This window comes from Panulirus ornatus, chromosome 40 (assembly GCF_036320965.1).
Source record: "Panulirus ornatus isolate Po-2019 chromosome 40, ASM3632096v1, whole genome shotgun sequence".
Lineage (NCBI taxonomy): Eukaryota > Metazoa > Arthropoda > Malacostraca > Decapoda > Palinuridae > Panulirus > Panulirus ornatus.
Window position 1 is genome coordinate 10,429,543 of NC_092263.1, and position 19,777 is coordinate 10,449,319.

The 19,777-nt window shown below is 50.7% G+C and overlaps 1 protein-coding gene across 7 annotated transcripts in view; it reads left to right on the plus strand.

Moving 5' to 3' along the window:
* LOC139761371 (diacylglycerol kinase theta) overlaps window positions 1-19,777 on the plus strand; it is a 131,989-nt gene that overhangs the window by 93,273 nt on the left and 18,939 nt on the right. For 2 of the 7 annotated variants that reach the window (XM_071685477.1, XM_071685480.1), the window contains exons 8-17: window positions 2,519-2,771; window positions 5,213-5,412; window positions 7,246-7,458; window positions 8,851-8,985; window positions 9,989-10,163; window positions 11,212-11,534; window positions 11,967-12,059; window positions 13,940-14,069; window positions 17,223-17,539; window positions 19,540-19,643. In XM_071685477.1, coding sequence (XP_071541578.1) covers window positions 2,519-2,771; window positions 5,213-5,412; window positions 7,246-7,458; window positions 8,851-8,985; window positions 9,989-10,163; window positions 11,212-11,534; window positions 11,967-12,059; window positions 13,940-14,069; window positions 17,223-17,539; window positions 19,540-19,643 — 1,943 coding nt within the window. The remainder of the gene's footprint in view (window positions 1-2,518; window positions 2,772-5,212; window positions 5,413-7,245; window positions 7,459-8,850; window positions 8,986-9,988; window positions 10,164-11,211; window positions 11,535-11,966; window positions 12,060-13,939; window positions 14,070-17,222; window positions 17,540-19,539; window positions 19,644-19,777) is intronic. The other 5 variants (XM_071685481.1, XM_071685483.1, XM_071685478.1 and 2 more) reach the window with 4 other exon arrangements.

Below are 19,777 nucleotides of genomic sequence, written 5' to 3' on the forward strand. Positions count from 1 at the left end.
CCAGCTCCTTCCTGCTAAAGGTAAGGCCCTGAAGCCAGCAAACCCCACACACCAGCTCCTTCCTGCTGGAGGTAAGGCCCTGAACCCACCAGCTCCTTCCTGCTGGAGGTAAGGCCCTGAACCCACCAGCCCCTTCCTGCTGGAGGTAAGGCCCTGAACCCACCAACCCACACCAGCTCCTTCCTGCTGGAGGTAAGGCCCTGAACCCACCAACCCACCAGCTCCTTCCTGCTGGAGGTAAGGCCCTGAACACACCAACCCACACACCAGCTCCTTCCAGCTGGAGGTAAGGCCCTGAACCCACCAACCCACACACCAGCTCCTTCCTGCTAGAGGTAAGGCCCATCCACCCACCCAGCCCGCCCCTCCTGCTGGAGGTAAGGTCCTGAACCCACCCCCTTCCCCTCCTGCTAGAGGTAAGGCCCATCCACCCACCCAGCCCGCCCCTCCTGCTGGAAGTAAGGTCCTGAACCCACCCCCTTCCCCTCCTGCTGGAGGTAAGGCCCTGAACCCACCCCACCACCCCCCTCCCGCTGGAGGTAAGGTCCTGAACCCCTGGTTCAAGGTAAGGCCCTTGTCAGTTGACCTTGGTTCTCGGTGTCATATGACCCACCATAACCCTGCATTTCCCTTCTGTTGTCTGACCCATGTCCCTTCTTTCATGACCCCCTCGACCTTCAGGACCCTTGTTTCATGACGCACTGACCTTTGACCCTCGTCCCACGACCCACTCCACGACCCCACTCCACCACGACCCCACTCCACCACCCCACGACCCCCCACTCCACCACGACCCCATTCCACCCCCAACCCCAAACTTTGGGCCCCCCTGGTCGCACAGTCCTACCCTAGTACTAGTGACCTGCCCTTCCCCCCCCCCCAAATAACCAATGACCTTTGACCGCCACGAGTTCTGAGACCTCTCTCTCTCTCTCTCTCTCTCTCTCTCTCTCTCTCTCTCTCTCTCTCTCTCTCTCTCTCTCTCATTCAGGTTCTACCTGTGGTTTGGAGGATGTGTGTGTGTGCGCGCCCCGCCTTCTCCGCCTGAGCCACGACTGTGTGTGTGTGTGTGTGTGTGTGTGTGTGTGTGTGTGTGTATTTACCTGTCGCCCTAGACCATGATATATACACACCTCTCCCTCCTTCCCTCCCTCCTCCTTCCTCCTACTCCATCTCTTTAGACTGCATGGAGTTGTCCAGACGATGATATATACACACCCCACCTCCCTCCCTCCTTCTTCCTCCTCCTCCCCCTCTTCCTCCATCTCTTTAGACTGCATGGAACCACAACTCCCTCCCTCCTCCTTCTTCCACCTCCTCCTCCTCCATCTCTTTAGACTGCATTGAACCACAACTCCCCGCGCCTTCCTCCCTCCTCCATCTCTCTAGACCGCACTGAACCACAACTCCCCGCGCCTTCCTCCCTCCTCCATCTCTCTAGACCGCATTGAACCACAACTCCCCGCGCCTTCCTCCCTCCTCCATCTCTCTAGACCGCACTGAACCACAACTCCCCGCGCCTTCCTTCCTCCTCTTTAGACCGCACTGAACCACAACTCCCCGCGCCTTCCTCCTCTTTAGACCGCACTGAACCACAACTCCCCGCGCCTTCCTCCCTCCTCCATCTCTCTAGACCGCACTGAACCACAACTCCCCGCGCCTTCCTTCCTCCTCCATCTCTTTAGACCGCACTGAACCACAACTCCCCGCGCCTTCCTCCTCTTTAGACCGCACTGAACCACAACTCCCCGCGCCTTCCTCCTCCATCTCTTTAGACCGCACTGAACCACAACTCCCCGCGCCTTCCTTCCTCCTCCATCTCTTTAGACCGCACTGAACCACAACTCCCCGCGCCTTCCTCCTCCATCTCTTTAGACCGCACTGAACCACAACTCCCCGCGCCTTCCTCCTCCATCTCTTTAGACCGCACTGAACCACAACTCCCCGCGCCTTCCTCCTCCATCTCTTTAGACCGCACTGAACCACAACTCCCCGCGCCTTCCTTCCTCCTCCATCTCTCTAGACCGCACTGAACCACAACTCCCCGCGCCTTCCTTCCTCCTCCATCTCTTTAGACCGCACTGAACCACAACTCCCCGCGCCTTCCTTCCTCCTCCATCTCTTTAGACCGCACTGAACCACAACTCCCCGCGCCTTCCTTCCTCCTCCATCTCTTTAGACCGCACTGAACCACAACTCCCCGCGCCTTCCTTCCTCCTCCATCTCTTTAGACCGCACTGAACCACAACACCCCGCGCCTTCCTTCCTCCTCCATCTCTTTAGACCGCACTGAACCACAACACCCCGCGCCTTCCTTCCTCCTCCATCTCTTTAGACCGCACTGAACCACAACACCCCGCGCCTTCCTTCCTCCTCCATCTCTTTAGACCGCACTGAACCACAACACCCCGCGCCTTCCTCCTCTTTAGACCGCACTGAACCACAACTCCCCGCGCCTTCCTTCCTCCTCCATCTCTTTAGACCGCACTGAACCACAACTCCCCGCGCCTTCCGGCAGAAGTGGTGAAGGTGTTCGACGGCAACAGCTCCCTCCGCCGCCGCATGTTCCGGCTGGTGACGGTGCCGCGTGCGGTCAGCGTCTGCGACTTCCTGACGGCGGCCATGCGGGCCTTCCACGTGCCGCAGGAGAACAGCAAGACCTACCTGACGGACGCGTACTCCGCCGACGAGACGGAGCTCACCGACCCGCTGCCCATCACCAAACTCACCCGCAGGGACGGTAAACGACCAGCAGTCTTCCTCAGATACAGGTGGGGGCGTCAACCATCACCACCCCATCACCCATCACCACCCCATCACCCATCACCACCCCATCACTCTCTCTACACCCATCAACACCCCATCTCTCTACACCCATCACTCTCTACCCTATCTCTCTACACCCATCACTCTCTACTCCCATCACTCTCTACCCCATCTCTCTCTACACCCATCACCACCCCATCTCTCTCTCTACACCCATCACCCATCACTCTCTACATCCATCTCTCTCTACACCCATCACTCTCTACACCCATCACCCATCTCTCTCTACACCCATCACTCTCGACACCCATCACTCTCTACCCATCTCTCTCTACACCCATCACTCTCTACCCCATCTCTCTCTACACCCATCACTCTCTACACCCATCACTCTCTACCCCATCTCTCTCTACACCCATCACTCTCTACCCCATCTCTCTCTCTACACCCATCACTCTCTACTCCATCACTCTCTACACCCATCACTCTCTACCCCATCTCTCTCTCTACACCCATCACTCTCTACCCCATCTCTCTCTACACCCATCACTCTCTACACCCATCACTCTCTACCCCATCACTCTCTACACCCATCACTCTCTACACCCATCTCTCTCTACACCCATCTCTCTCTACACCCATCACTCTCTACCCCATCTCTCTCTACACCCATCACTCTCTACACCCATCACCCATCACCCATCTCTCTCTACACCCATCACTCTCGACACCCATCACTCTCTACCCATCTCTCTCGACACCCATCACTCTCTACCCATCTCTCTCTACACCCATCACTCTCTACACCCATCTCTCTCTACACCCATCACTCTCTACACCCATCACTCTCTACCCCATCTCTCTCTACACCCATCACTCTCTACCCCATCTCTCTCTCTACACCCATCACTCTCTACTCCATCACTCTCTACACCCATCACTCTCTACCCCATCTCTCTCTACACCCATCACTCTCTACCCCATCTCTCTCTACACCCATCACTCTCTACCCCATCACTCTCTACACCCATCTCTCTCTACACCCATCTCTCTCTACACCCATCACTCTCTACCCCATCTCTCTCTACACCCATCTCTCTCTACACCCATCACTCTCTACACCCATCACTCTCTACCCCATCTCTCTCTCTACACCCATCAACACCCCATCTCTCTACACCCATCACTCTCTACACCCATCACTCTCTTTCTCTCTCTCTCTCTCTACTCTCCCTGTTTACTCTCTCTCTTTACTCCCCCTCTCTCTCTACTCCCCCCGTCTCTCTCTTTCTCTACTCTCTCTCTCTCTCTCTCTCTCTCTCTCTCTCTCTCTCTCTCTCTCTCTCTACTCTCACTTTTTCTCTCTATCTCCCTCTCTTGACCATCATACTTGTCAATACGTAGAGATATATATACAAACACATACCGACGCAGATCACATAACTGAACGTCCCAACAACTTAAAAAAATAAAAATAAAAGTGTCACTTTGGCACTATATAATAACTTCTCCCATCTATCTACCTTAAAAATAGATGTAGTAGTAGTTGTGTGTGTGTGTGTGTGTGTGTGTGTGTGTGTGTGTGTGTCTATATATGTGTGTGTCTATATGAGTGCGTGTGTGTCTATTTGTGTATGCGTGTGCGTGTGTCTATATGTATGTGCGTGTGCGTCTCTATATGTGTGTGTGTGTGTGTGTGTGTGTGTGTGTGTGTGTGTGTGTGTGCGTGTGCGTCTCTATGTGTGTGTAGTGTGCGTCTATATGTGTGTAGTGTATGTGCTTGTCTATACGTGTATGCGTGTGCGTGTGTGTCTATACAGTGTGTACGTGTGTGTCTATATGTGTATGCGTGCGCGTGTGTGTCTATATGTGTATGCGTGCGCGTGTGCGTCTCTATAAGTGTGTGTCTACATGTGTGTAGAGTGCGTGTGTGTCTCTATATATGTGTAGTGTGCGTGTGTGTGTCTCTATATATGTGTAGGCGTGTGCGTGTGTGTGTCTATACGCGTGCGTGTGTGCGTGTGTGTGTCTCTATATATGTGTAGGTGTGCGTGTGTGTGTCTCTATATATGTGTAGGTGTGCGTGTGTGTGTCTATATGCGTGCGTGTGTGCGTGTGTGTGTCTCTATATATGTGTAGTGTGCATGTGTGTGTCTCTATATATGTGTAGTGTGCGTGTGTGTGTCTCTATATATGTGTAGGCGTGTGCGTGTGTCTCTATATGCGTGCGTGTGTGCGTGTGTGTGTCTCTATATATGTGTAGTGTGCGTGTGTGTGTCTCTATATATGTGTAGTGTGCGTGTGTGTCTCTATATGCGTGCAGTGTGCGTGTGTGTCTCTATATATGCGTGCAGTGTGCGTGTGTGTGTCTCTATATATGTAGGCGTGTGTGTGCGCGCGTGTGTCTCTACGTGTAGTAAGGCGTGGCGCGGCGTCGTTGTTGCAGGGAGAAGGACAACAACGAGGGTTGCGTGCGCGTGTACCCGTCGCGCCTGGGGGCAGCCGTGGTCATGGACCACACCGCGCTCCCCGTCACCTCCACCACCTGCGTCAGCGACGTCATCGTCCACGCCCTCCACAAGTTCGGCCTCCCGGACGCCAACCCGGACGACTATCGCCTCGTCGAGGTCATGCTCGACAAGGGAGGTCAGTACACCGTCGAGGTCATGCTCGACCATGGGAGGTCAGTCGACCAAGGGAGGTCAGTACACCGGGGTCATGCTCGACAAGGGAAGTCAGTACACCATCGGGTCATACTCGACCAAGGGAGGTCAGTACACCGTCGAGGTCATGCTCGACCAAGGGAGGTCAGTACACCGGGGTCATGCTCGACCAAGGGAAGTCAGTACACCGTCGGGGTCATGCTCGACCAAGGGAGGTCAGTACACCGAGGTCATGCTCGACCAAGGGAGGTCAGTACACCATCGGGTCATGCTCGACCAAGGGAGGTCAGTACACCGTCGAGGTCATGCTCGACCAAGGGAGGTCAGTACACCATCGGGTCATGCTCGACCAAGGGAGGTCAGTACACCGTCGAGGTCATGCTCGACCAAGGGAGGTCAGTACACCGTCGAGGTCATGCTCGACCAAGGGAGGTCAGTACACCGTCGAGGTCATGCTCGACCAAGGGAGGTCAGTCCACAGGGTCATGCTCGACCAAGGGAGGTCAGTACACCATCGGGTCATGCTCGACCAAGGGAGGTCAGTACACCGAGGTCATGCTCGACCAAGGGAGGTCAGTACACCATCGGGTCATGCTCGACCAAGGGAGGTCAGTACACCGTCGAGGTCATGCTCGACCAAGGGAGGTCAGTACACCGTCGAGGTCATGCTCGACCAAGGGAGGTCAGTACACCGTCGAGGTCATGCTCGACCAAGGGAGGTCAGTCCACAGGGTCATGCTCGACCAAGGGAGGTCAGTACACCATCGGGTCATGCTCGACCAAGGGAGGTCAGTACACCGAGGTCATGCTCGACCAAGGGAGGTCAGTACACAGGGTCATGCTCGACCAAGGGAGGTCAGTACACCGAGGTCATGCTCGACCAAGGGAGGTCAGTACACAGGGTCATGCTCGACCAAGGGAGGTCAGTACACCGAGGTCATGCTCGACCAAGGGAGGTCAGTACACCGAGGTCATGCTCGACCAAGGGAGGTCAGTACACCGGGGTCATGCTCGACCAAGGGAGGTCAGTACACCGTCGAGGTCATGCTCGACCAAGGGAGGTCAGTACACCGGGGTCATGCTCGACAAGGGAGGTCAGTACACCGAGGTCATGCTCAACCAAGGGAGGTCAGTACACCGGGGTCATGCTCGACCAAGGGAGGTCAGTACACCGAGGTCATGCTCGACCAAGGGAGGTCAGTACACCACCGGGGTCATGCTCGACCAAGGGAGGTCAGTACACCGAGGTCATGCTCGACCAAGGGAGGTCAGTACACCGGGTCACCGTCGAGGGTCATGTTTGACATCTGTCACCAGCAACGAGTCATTAAGATATAGATTTCCCATAGCATTATCGACCCTAGTGCCAAAGACCATACAGATATATATATATATATATATATATATATATATATATATATATATATATATATATATATATATATATACGTTCTTTAAGGGCTAACCCGAGTAGCTTCGAAGAACCATTGAGTAAATGGCACTTCGAAGTTACAAGATTATGCCTTCTGGTGCCTTCGAAGACCATTGAGTAAATGGCACTTCGAAGCCACAAAATTACCTCCTCTCGTGCCTTCGAAGACCATTGAGTAAATGGCACTTCGAAGCCACAAGACAACCTCTTCTCGTGCCTTCGAAGACCATTGAGTCAATGGAACTTCGAAGCCACAAGACAACCTCTTCTCGTGCCTTCGAAGACCATTGTGTAAATGGCACTTCGAAGCCACAAGACAACCTCATCTCACGAGGGCCTCAAATAGATGACCGTCTCCATATTTCCACCCCCCACCGTTTCCAGTGTCGGAGCGTGTGATGGAGCCGGACGAACGTCCCTGGGAGCTGCTGAAGGCGGTGGCCCGGGACAGCGTGAGGCAGATGGAGATGACCCGCTTCTACCTCCAGCTGACCAAGGACCCCCACGGCTCCAGCATCGCCCTCTTCGTGGGCAGCCTCCCGCCCAACCTCTCACAACGACAATACGAGAACATCCTAGCCGACATTCTTGGCAAGGGTTGGTATATAAACACACACACTCTCTCTCTCTCGAGTTATTGCTTGAGTCTCTCTCTCTCTCTCTCTCTCTCTCTCTCTCTCTCTCTCTCTCTGATCTGTTTCTTCAAACATGATTGGTTATCTAGAAGGTTAATGGATTAGATGCGGGTGTCTTGCTCTACGGTAATTCAAGCATCCGTGTATGAATATACAATTATTTCTTTTTCAGTTGGCCTTAATTCTTTTCAGAAAGAAATCAAATCTACACCGGTGATGAACACATTTTCGGCATTTCTTTTTTCTATTTTTCAAATGCTTGACCAGGGGTATTCTAAAGTGCTCACTCGTTTTTCTGTGTATATTTCAAAGTGCTGTCGTTTTTCTGTGTATATTTTGAAGTGCTCAGTCGTTTTTCTGTGTATATTTTGAAGTGCTCAGTCGTTTTTCTTTGTATATTTCAAAGTGCTTAGTCGTTTTTCTTTGTATATTTCAAAGTGCTTAGTCGTTTTTCTTTGTATATTTCAAAGTGCTTAGTCGTTTTTCTTTGTATATTTCAAAGTGCTCAGTCGTTTTTCTTTGTATATTTCAAAGTGCTTAGTCGTTTTTCTTTGTATATTTCAAAGTGCTTAGTCCTTTTTCTTTGTATATTTCATCTGAACTCTGCCTTTATTCTTGGTTAAATATGGATGCTGCTGAAGCTCTGAGCCATATGGACTTGAACAGTACGACTGTTTTTATATACAAAATCCAGCTTGCAGGGTGAAGGGCCTTCAGCAGACGACCTCTTGTTACAGCTGAGTACATGTAATGACCCGCTGGTTCTTCGACTACCCAAAGCTTAAGACGTTATTGGTAACATTTCTCGTCATGTATTTACTCTTATCTAGCCACCATCAGACTGAACCATGTGCACCACTGGCTTTATCACACGATTAAATATGCACCAGTGTTACAGTAAGGTACATATATTCCAAGACTGTATCCAAAGAGCAGAGGTCAGTGTTTACAGCCAGGTACCTATGCTATGGCTGTAACCAGAGAACAGGCACCAGTGGTACAGCCAGGTGAATCTTGCGTTACAGCATGGTACAGGTGTAACTCATCCATCATACAGGAATACACACACACACACACACACACACACACACACACACAGCATACACACACGAATTATCATCTAAATGGCTGCCATATATTATTATTATCATTATCATTATCATTATTATTACCAGATATTATCATTAATTATATCATTATCACTTATCATTACTATCATCAATATCATTATCAATATCATCGTTATCATTATTATTATTATCACGTCATTATCATTACTATTATTATTATCACCTGTCATTATCATTATCACCTGTCATTATTATCATAATTATCATTATCATTATCCACCCAGGGTACAAGTATTCCAGCATCGGGCCAATCTACTACGAATATGGGTCGATGGTCATAACCTACGAGGACTCCGACTTGGCCGTGCGAGCCTTCTACACGCTACGAGAGTCTTGCTATGATGACAAAAACCTCCTGGGTGGGTGTCTGGCTGGCTCTGGGGCCACCTGGCTGCCTGTTATGTCCTGTAGACATCTTCACTATCACCCTGGTCCATCTGGCGGTTATGCCCTGCAAACATCTTCACTATCATCCTGGTCCATTTGGTGTTTTAAGTCCTTCAAACATCTTCACTATCACCCTAGTACTTCTACTTGTTATGCCCTGCAAACATCTTCAATATCACCCTAGTACTTCAACTTGTTATGCCCTGCAAACATTTTCACTATCACCCTAGTACTTCTGCTTGTTAAGTCCTGCAATCATCTTCACTATGTAACTCTTTTTAGGTATATTCACAAAGTGGTCTGGTGGGCCAGATGGCTTTGGTTGTGTTCTGATAGGCCTTGCTCTCTGCCTGATGTTTTGATCTAGTCTGTGTTTACAAAATATTGCCAGCTTTCACTACCATCATTAACATCAGTCATATCTATCCTCGCCGGGTATTTCTATAACTGTAAGATTATAATAATAAACACTACGATGGTCTGTCACATATAATTCTTATTTACTATCATAATGCTGTGTTATACCACATCCTCAAGGTTGGCAATGCTAAGGCATAGTAACACTAACAACATCCTCCATTTCCACGTCATTGGGTAACATGTGTAGTGAAGATGACTCTACACTACTATGGTCTGTCACATATAATTCTCATTTACTCTCATAATGCTCTGTTATACTACTACATCCTTAAGGTTAGAACGCTAAGGCATAGCAACGCTAACAACAAAATCCTCCATTTCCACGTCACTGGGTAACATGTGTAGTGAAGATGACCTGGAAATGGACTGTGCATCCTGAGGGACAGACAATTCGTCATGGGGTAACATGTGTAGTGAAGATGACGTGGAAATGGACTGTGCATCCTGAGGGACAGACAATACGTCATTGGGGTAACATGTGTAGTGAAGATGACTCTTTTTTTGAAGGCTGTGACATGACGTGTGCTTGACCACCCACCCTCCCTCGTCTTACAGTGATGATGCTGCCCAACATCCAGCAACACATGATCCCAGAGGGCGTGCAGCCACTCCTGGTCTTCGTCAACGTCAAGTCCGGTGGCTGCCAGGGGCTGGAGCTCATCACCTCCTTCAGAAAACTACTCAACCCTTACCAGGTGTTCGACCTGGACAACGGAGGACCTCTGCCCGGGTGAGGATGAGGAGAAGGAGGAGGAGGAGCAGGAGCTGCTGCTGCTGCTGCTCCTGCTTGTGATGGTGTGATGTTCTTGTGAGAGATGGTCAACACTGATGGCTTCCCAAGAGCTATATAGAATGTTATTAGCTGTCGTTAGAAACAACAGTAGGACGCTGACGTGTGGTAATGCATGGGCGGTCATATCTCATTCATGTTTTAGAAGTCACCTCTGCGCATACTGACGTTCACTTGCATAATGATGATAACAGAATGGCCAAATAATATCAATGTTTGTTCTTCATGAATGTGCTTTTTTTTATTATAACACTTTTATTCGATAATGATAAAAGATTCTTGGTAATCAACTCATCTCTGTCTGTAGAATGACCCCTGAAGGAATTCTGTCTGTGGTATTGCGAAAGAAGTAACGTTGAAGTGTTCTGTATTCAACTGATGGTCCTGCTTTCGCTCTTTCTGGGAACACTATCATGTGTGTTGCTGAGGTCACTTTCAGTTCCACTACTTATATAAAAGTATTAGAACGTGCTCTTCTAGTAATCATTAGGGAGTAGTGAAGTATTTAAGTAGCTCTACTTACAACATTGTGGCTGGAGGTACTATTTAAGTAGCTCTACTTATAACACTTCGGCTGGAGGTATCATGTTCATGCACTTAACATTCAGTAATCGTCTTCCAAGTCTCTGACACATGATCCATTTGTCGTTGTTCCAGCAGCCACCATAAGCCTTGGTCGATCGGTAAAGTGAGATCCGCGTTCAAAATGAAGCAACTTGCTGGGTTATTTACCATCTTGAACACAGTAAACCATTGTCGATAGAGTCATGATGGGAAAGAAAACCTGGACGTGGACCATCTTGTGACTGAGCCAAGACATGAGTTGATGAATGTGCCTTTAGGATGACCCCTTAACTGTGTCGCTCTTCGTACCGAGAGCAAACTTGACAGACTGAACCCTTCTAAGGACGAGACGTAAATGTGTTCCTAAGCATTTCCACTGACGTGTATTTCCGCCTAACCTGTCTCAAAAACGTTGGCCCCTCAGGTTGTACGTGTTCCGCTACGTGAAGAAATACAAGATCCTGGTGTGTGGCGGAGATGGCACCATCGGCTGGGTCCTACAGTGCCTGGATAATGTGGGCCAGGACTCCGAGTGCCAACACCCGGCCTGCGCCATCGTGCCTCTGGGCACGGGCAACGACCTGGCCAGAGTCCTTCGCTGGGGACCGGGTTACAACGGCGGCGAGGACCCCATCAACCTCCTGAAAGACGTGATCGACGCTGAGGACATCCACCTCGATCGGTGGACCGTGGTCTTCCACCAGGACGAGAAGGTGGAAGACAAGCAAGCGCAGACCAACTCAACAGGTGAGATTCTCCCACATATCCAGGGGGTACAAGGACCAGCTGACTCCAACAGGGGGAAGGGGGTAAATAGGAGAGCACAGGAGGATGGCAGGAGAGAGAGAGAAAAAAAAAAAGAAAGGGAGGGAAATGGGGAAGGGGCCAAAGGGGGAAGGGCCAAGTCATATGTTATGAGAGATTAGACGCATTGGGAAACAATATATATCTATATCTATAGCCTCAGTTTCTACATAGGACAAGGACAGTTTTGTTTTATATGGACCTTAAACATCATTGATATTCAACAAAAAAACAAACAAAAACAAAAAAGAAAGACTTGTAAACAAAGGTGTATCAATAAGAGTGTGCAGGAAATGTGTGTTTTGTGAAGGTTAGGTTTGACGTCGAGAGAGGAGCCCAACTTCTATTGAGACATATACCCTTCTGTGCACTTAGGCAACACCCGTCGTGGAATGTACATAACCCAAGGCCAGGATTCGAACCGGCGACGCCTTGTCTCAAAAGCACACCTCCAGCACAACATCCATGGTATACGTATTATCTTTGATGACGTGTGTGCAAAAAATTTACCCTCTTCATAGTATGCTGGGTCATTATAATTTTTTTTTCCTCTTCTTCAGTCATATATAGTACTGACACGTGGGCCACCGTCTATAGCAACCACACCAAATAACAACAATAAATAATAATAATAAATAATAAAAACAATAATGATTTCAGTCATGACTAAAAATATGTTTCATCTTAAAAAGGAAATAATCATAAAAAAAAAAAGGAGAAATATATATATATATTGTTGATATGTCACCAAACCGCACCTTTATTTTCAAAAACAAAATGTTACGACAAAACTATAGCACAGTGGTTCGAAACCCCACACCCTCCCCCCCACCACCCCCCCTTACCCCACAATCACCTCCCCCCCTTTGTCCCCCCACCCCCCCCCAGGCTCGTTGTATATCAATTTTTTTCTTTTTTTATTATGTTTTGAGTCTCCTTCACCACATTCACGACTTAGAAACACATCATAAAGCAATGAGGTCATTTTCACTTTGCCTATATATATGTGTGTGTGTGTGTTATTGGCCATATATATAACATTATCATTTCTTTCCAATGGCATCAGAGCCAAAAAAAAAAAAATAATAATAATAATACTTAAAATAACTCCACCACCTTTGCCAAGCACAATTCATCTATACAGCCTTATGATGGCTTCTGTTGGAATGACCCCCCCACTATCAACCCCCCACACCCCCCCTTCAAAAACAATCTGTTACCACTTATCTTCATCCCCCCTCCCCCCCCATAAAAGCATCATTGCCACGTAAGTCACATATATGTTTGTGAGGTCAACTCGTGTGTCCATATATCTTTCTTTTTTTCTTTTTTTTCTAACTAGTGGCGTGTGACGAACTCAAGTTCACTCCACCATAGTAGAGATATAGAGATCATTTCTCTATATCTTGTGTGTGTGTGTGTGTGTGTGTGTGTGTGTGTGTGTGTGTACGTGTGTGTGTGTGTGTGTGTGTGTGTGTGTGTGTACGTGTGTGTGTGTGTGTTCATGACACACCACTGTCATGGACACTCCACACTCAACCCCTAATGTACCAACCCCGACTCCCCCCCCCCCTCTTTCTCCACCCCCCCCAAACCCACCCATGACCATGTCTTCAATGTTCCCAGCTTGTTTGTTTGTTTGTTTGTTTGTCAGCCTGTCAAGTTTGTTTGTTTGTATGCATCTACGTCCCTTCCCCCCGTATTCGCTCTCTCTCTCTCTCTCTCTCTCTCTCTCTCTCTCTCTCTCTCTCTCTCTCTCTCTCTCTATATATATATATATATATATATATATATATATATATAAATATATATATATATATATATATATATATATATATATATATATATATATATATATATATATATATATATACTCTCTCTCTCTCTATCTATCTATCTATCTATCTATCTATATATATATATATATATATATATATATATATATATATACTACTTCTTAGTGTACAGCTCTCTCTCTCTCTCTCTCTCTCTCTCTCTCTCTCTCTCTCTATATATATATATATATATATATATATATATATATATATATATATACTTCTACTTCTTACATTATATAGCTCTCTCTCTCTCTCTCTCTCTCTCTCTCTCTCTCTCTCTCTCTCTCTCTATCTATCTATCTATCTATCTATATATATATATATATATATATATATATATATATATATACTACTTCTTACAGTGTACAGCTCTCTCTCTCTCTCTCTCTCTCTCTCTCTCTCTCTCTCTCTCTCTCTCTCTCTCTCTCTGTGATGCCCGTGCCTGCCTGCCTGCCTGCCATGTGTGTAAGTATATGTCAGGTCCTGACCGTGGTTTGTTGTGATGACCAGCAGGCTCCACCAGCGAGGACAACACGCAGATCTTCGTCATGAACAACTACTTCGGTATCGGCATCGAGGCGGAACTCTGCCTGGACTTCCACAACGCACGCGAGGAAAACCCCAACAAGTTCAACAGCAGGTGAGGCAGAGAGGGAGGGAGTTCAACAGCAGGTGAGGGAGAGAGGGAGGGAGTTCAACAGCAGGTGAGGCAGAGAGGGAGGGAGTTCAACAGCAGGTAAGGGAGAGAGGGAGGGAGTTCAACAGCAGGTGAGGCAGAGAGGGAGGGAGTTCAACAGCAGGTGAGGGAGAGAGGGAGGGAGTTCAACAGCAGGTGAGGGAGAGAGGGAGGGAGTTCAACAGCAGGTGAGGGAGAGGAGGGAGGGAGTTCAACAGCAGGTGAGGCAGAGAGGGAGGGAGTTCAACAGCAGGTGAGGGAGAGAGGGAGGGAGTTCAACAGCAGGTGAGGGAGAGAGGGAGGGAGTTCAACAGCAGGTGAGGGAGAGAGGGAGGGAGTTCAACAGCAGGTGAGGCAGAGAGGGAGGGAGTTCAACAGCAGGTGAGGGAGAGAGGGAGGGAGTTCAACAGCAGGTGAGGGAGAGAGGGAGGGAGTTCAACAGCAGGTGAGGGAGAGAGGGAGGGAGTTCAACAGCAGGTGAGGGAGAGGAGGGAGTGAGTTCAACAGCAGGTGAGGGAGAGGAGGGAGTTCAACAGCAGGTGAGGGAGAGGAGGGAGTTCAACAGCAGGTGAGGGAGAGAGGGAGGGAGTTCAACAGCAGGTAAGGGAGAGAGGGAGGGAGTTCAACAGCAGGTGAGGGAGAGAGGGAGGGAGTTCAACAGCAGGTGAGGGAGAGAGGGAGGGAGTTCAACAGCAGGTGAGGGAGAGAGGGAGGGAGTTCAACAGCAGGTGAGGGAGAGAGGGAGGGAGTTCAACAGCAGGTGAGGGAGAGAGGGAGGGAGTTCAACAGCAGGTGAGGGAGAGGAGGGAGGGAGTTCAACAGCAGGTGAGGGAGAGGAGGGAGTTCAACAGCAGGTGAGGGAGAGGAGGGAGTTCAACAGCAGGTGAGGGAGAGAGGAGGGAGTTCAACAGCAGGTGAGGGAGAGAGGGAGGGAGTTCAACAGCAGGTGAGGGAGAGAGGGAGGGAGTTCAACAGCAGGTGAGGGAGAGAGGGAGGGAGTTCAACAGCAGGTGAGGGAGAGAGGAGGGAGGGAGTTCAACAGCAGGTGAGAGAGAGGAGGGAGGGAGTTCAACAGCAGGTGAGGGAGAGAGGGAGGGAGTTCAACAGCAGGTAGGGAGAGGAGGGAGGGAGTTCAACAGCAGGTGAGGGAGAGAGGGAGGGAGTTCAACAGCAGGTGAGGGAGAGAGGAGGGAGTTCAACAGCAGGTGAGGGAGAGAGGGAGGGAGTTCAACAGCAGGTGAGGGGAGAGAGGGAGGGAGTTCAACAGCAGGTGAGGCAGAGAGTTCAACAGCAGGTGAGGGAGAGAGGGAGGGAGTTCAACAGCAGGTGAGGGAGAGAGGGAGGGAGTTCAACAGCAGGTGAGGGAGAGAGGGAGGGAGTTCAACAGCAGGTGAGGGAGAGGAGGGAGGGAGTTCAACAGCAGGTGAGGGAGAGGAGGGAGTTCAACAGCAGGTGAGGGAGAGGAGGGAGTTCAACAGCAGGTGAGGGAGAGAGGGAGGGAGTTCAACAGCAGGTAAGGGAGAGAGGGAGGGAGTTCAACAGCAGGTGAGGGAGAGAGGGAGGGAGTTCAACAGCAGGTGAGGGAGAGAGGGAGGGAGTTCAACAGCAGGTGAGGGAGAGAGGGAGGGAGTTCAACAGCAGGTGAGGGAGAGAGGGAGGGAGTTCAACAGCAGGTGAGGGAGAGAGGGAGGGAGTTCAACAGCAGGTGAGGGAGAGGAGGGAGGGAGTTCAACAGCAGGTGAGGGAGAGGAGGGAGTTCAACAGCAGGTGAGGGAGAGGAGGGAGTTCAACAGCAGGTGAGGGAGAGAGGAGGGAGTTCAACAGCAGGTGAGGGAGAGAGGGAGTTCAACAGCAGGTGAGGGAGAGAGGGAGGGAGTTCAACAGCAGGTGAGGGAGAGAGGGAGGGAGTTCAACAGCAGGTGAGGGAGAGAGGAGGGAGGGAGTTCAACAGCAGGTGAGAGAGGGTAGGGAGGGAGTTCAACAGCAGGTGAGGGAGAGAGGGAGGGAGTTCAACAGCAGGTGAGGGAGAGAGGGAGGGAGTTCAACAGCAGGTGAGGGAGAGGAGGGAGGGAGTTCAACAGCAGGTGAGGGAGAGGAGGGAGTTCAACAGCAGGTGAGGGAGAGGAGGGAGTTCAACAGCAGGTGAGGGAGAGAGGGAGGGAGTTCAACAGCAGGTGAGGGAGAGAGGGAGGGAGTTCAACAGCAGGTGAGGGAGAGAGGAGGGAGTTCAACAGCAGGTGAGGGAGAGAGGGAGTTCAACAGCAGGTGAGGGAGAGAGGGAGGGAGTTCAACAGCAGGTGAGGGAGAGAGGGAGGGAGTTCAACAGCAGGTGAGGGAGAGGAGGGAGAGAGGGAGGGAGTTCAACAGCAGGTGAGGGAGAGGAGGAGGGAGGGAGTTCAACAGCAGGTGAGGGAGAGGAGGGAGGGAGTTCAATAGCAGGTGAGGGAGAGGAGGGAGGGAGGGAGTTCAACAGCAGGTGAGGGAGAGGAGGCAGGGAGGGAGTTCAACAGCAGGTGAGGAAGAGGAGGGAGAGAGGGAGGGGAGAGGGAGTTCAACAGCAGGTGAGGGAGAGGAGGGAGAGAGGGAGTTCAACAGCAGGTGAGGGAGAGGAGGGAGTGAGGGAGTTCAACAGCAGGTGAGGGAGGGAGGGTTAGGGAGAGAGGGAGGGAGGCAGAGCAGGAGCAGGGAGGGAGGAGGGAGGGAGGGTTAGGGAGAGAGGGAGGGAGAGGGAGTTGAACAGCAGGTGAGGGAGAGCAGGAGGAGAGAGGGAGAAGGAGAAAGGAGGGGGGGGAAGAGGGAGAGATGGGGGGAGAGAGAGAGAGTTTAACAGCAGGTGAGGGAGGGAGAGGAGGAGGGAGTGAGGGAGGGAGATCAACAGCAGGTGAGGGAGAGGAGGGAGAGATATACAGTCTTAATAGAGATAGAGAGAGAGACAGATAGACAGATAAAGGAAGAGAGTTACATAGAGTGTTCATGAGAGAGAGAGAGAGAGAGAGAGAGAGAGAGAGAGAGAGAGAGAGAGAGAGAGAGAGAGAGAGAGTTAGGGTGGGTAAAGTCCAGAGTTACCATGTCCTCCCTAGTTACTTCCTTCCTTCCCTCCTCCCGCACGCCCCCCAGGCTACACAACAAGGGCGTCTACGTGAAGATGGGGCTCAGGAAGATGGTTTCACGGAAGCTGTGTAAGGACCTGCACAAGGAGATCCGGCTGGAGGTGGACGGGCGCCCCGTGGAGCTGCCGCCCCTGGAGGGCGTCATCATCCTGAACATCCTCTCCTGGGGCTCGGGCGCCAACCCGTGGGGCCCCGAGAAGGACGACCAGTTCAACAAGCCCAACCACTGGGACGGCCACCTGGAGGTGGTCGGCGTGACGGGCATAGTCCACCTGGGACAGATCCAGTCCGGGCTCCGCTCAGCCATCAGGATAGCGCAGGGAGGTGAGTTGAAGAGGGAGGGGAAGGATGAAGCCCTACCCCCCCTATCCAACACCGCCCCTAGAAGGAGGTGGTGGTGTGGGGGTGGGGGTCGGTCTTGACTGGGTGGTGGTGGGTCTTGACTGGGTGGTGATGGAGGAGGTGTGGACGAGGCACAAGAAGGGGGGGTGGCAAGGGAGGTGAGTTGAAGAGGGGGGGAAGGATGATGATGCCCTACCCTCGCCCCCCATCCAACACCGCCCTCCTGAGGTGATGGTGGAGGGGTGGTGGTGGGGTCTTGACTGGGTGGTGGGGAGGTGTGGACGAGGCACAAGAAGTGGGGGTGCCAAGGGAGGTGAGTTGAAGAGGGGGGGAAGGATGAAGCCCTACCCTCCCCCCATCCAACACCGCCCCCAGAAAGAGGTGGTGGTGGAGGTGGTGTGGGGGTCGGTCTTGACTGGGTGGTGATGGAAGAGGTGTGGACGAGGCACAAGAAGTGGGGGTGCACAGGGAGGTGAGTTGAAGAGGGGGGAAGGATGATGATGCCCTACCCCCCTATCCAACATCGCCCCTAGAAGGAGGTGGTGGAGGTGTGGAGGTGTGGGGGTCGGTCTTAACTGGGTGGTGATGGAAGAGGTGTGGACGAGGCACAAGAAATGGGGGTGCGCAGGGAGGTGAGTTGAAGAAGGGGTACGTCTTTGGATGTAATGGCAGCATTTTAGGTCTAACTAGTTTATCTCTCGTACAGATGTAACACCCTGGTACTGTAGTACATCTTGGTGTACTTAGAAAATCGTCTTCAGCTTCACTGGAAATTGTAACACTTCATTTTCACTGTGGGTATATCTATACCCTTAGACCTTTACCTGTTTTCCTTCATCATAAGGGCCAGTAGCCTGTCTTCCTTCATCATAAGGGCCAGTAGCCTGTCTTCCTTCATCATAAGGGCCAGTAGCCTGTCTTCCTTCATCATAAGGGCCAGTAGCCTGTCTTCCTTCATCATAAGGGCCAGTACCCTGTCTTCCTTCATCATAAGGGCCAGTAGCCTGTCTTCCTTCATCATAAGGGCCAGTAGCCTGTCTTCCTTCATCATAAGGGTCAGTACCCTATCTTCCTTCATCATAAGGGCCAGTACCATGTCTTCCTTCATCATAAGGGCCAGTACCCTATCTTCCTTCATCATAAGGGCCAGTAGCCTGTCTTCCTTCATCATAAGGGCCAGTACCCTGTCTTCCTTCATCATAAGGGCCAGTACCCTATCTTCCTTCATCATAAGGGTCAGTACCCTATCTTCCTTCATCATAAGGGTCAGTACCCTATCTTCCTTCATCATAAGGGTCAGTACCCTGTCTTCCTTCATCATAAGGGCCAGTACCCTGTCTTCCTTCATCATAAGGGTCAGTACCCTATCTTCCTTCATCATAAGGGCCAGTAGCCTGTCTTCCTTCATCATAAGGGCCAGTACCCTGTCTTCCATCATCATAAGGGCCAGTACCCTGTCTTCCTTCATCATAAGGGCCAGTAGCCTGTCTTCCTTCATCATAAGGGCCAGTACCCTGTCTTCCTTCATCATAAGGGCCAGTAGCCTGTCTTCCTTCATCATAAGGGCCAGTACCCTGTCTTCCTTCATCATAAGGGCCAGTACCCTGTTTTCCTTCATCATAAGGGCCAGTAGCCTGTCTTCCTTCATCATAAGGGCCAGTACCCTGTCTTCCTTCATCATAAGGGCCAGTACCCTGTCTTCCTTCATCATAAGGGCCAGTAGCCTGTCTTCCTTCATCATAAGGGCCAGTAGCCTGTCTTCCTTCATCATAAGGGCCAGTACCCTGTCTTCCCTTATCATCTTTTTCACCCTTTGTCATCATCTCGAATCCCTGAAGACAAATTAGTTGAAATCATGTTTTTTTTGTACTCTATGTCGCCATTACTTCAGCAACGTATGTGTGTGTGTGTGTGTGTGTGTGTGTCTATGCATGACACACGAGTGACCCTGAGCACTAACCCTCCCTCTCCTCTCTCACCAGGTCATATCCGCATCAAACTAAACTCTGAACTTCCAGTTCAAGTAGACGGCGAGCCCTGGAACCAGGCACCAGGGGAAGTGGTGGTGCTGAAGTCTGCCCTTAAGGTATGTTGAAGGGCGAGTCCAGGTTCTGCCCTCAAGGTATGTTGAAGGGTGTGTCCAGGTCTGCCCTCAAGGTATGTTGGGGGGAAAGAGGGACTCGGGAGTCTGTCTTGGAGGTATGTTGGGGGAGGAAAGGT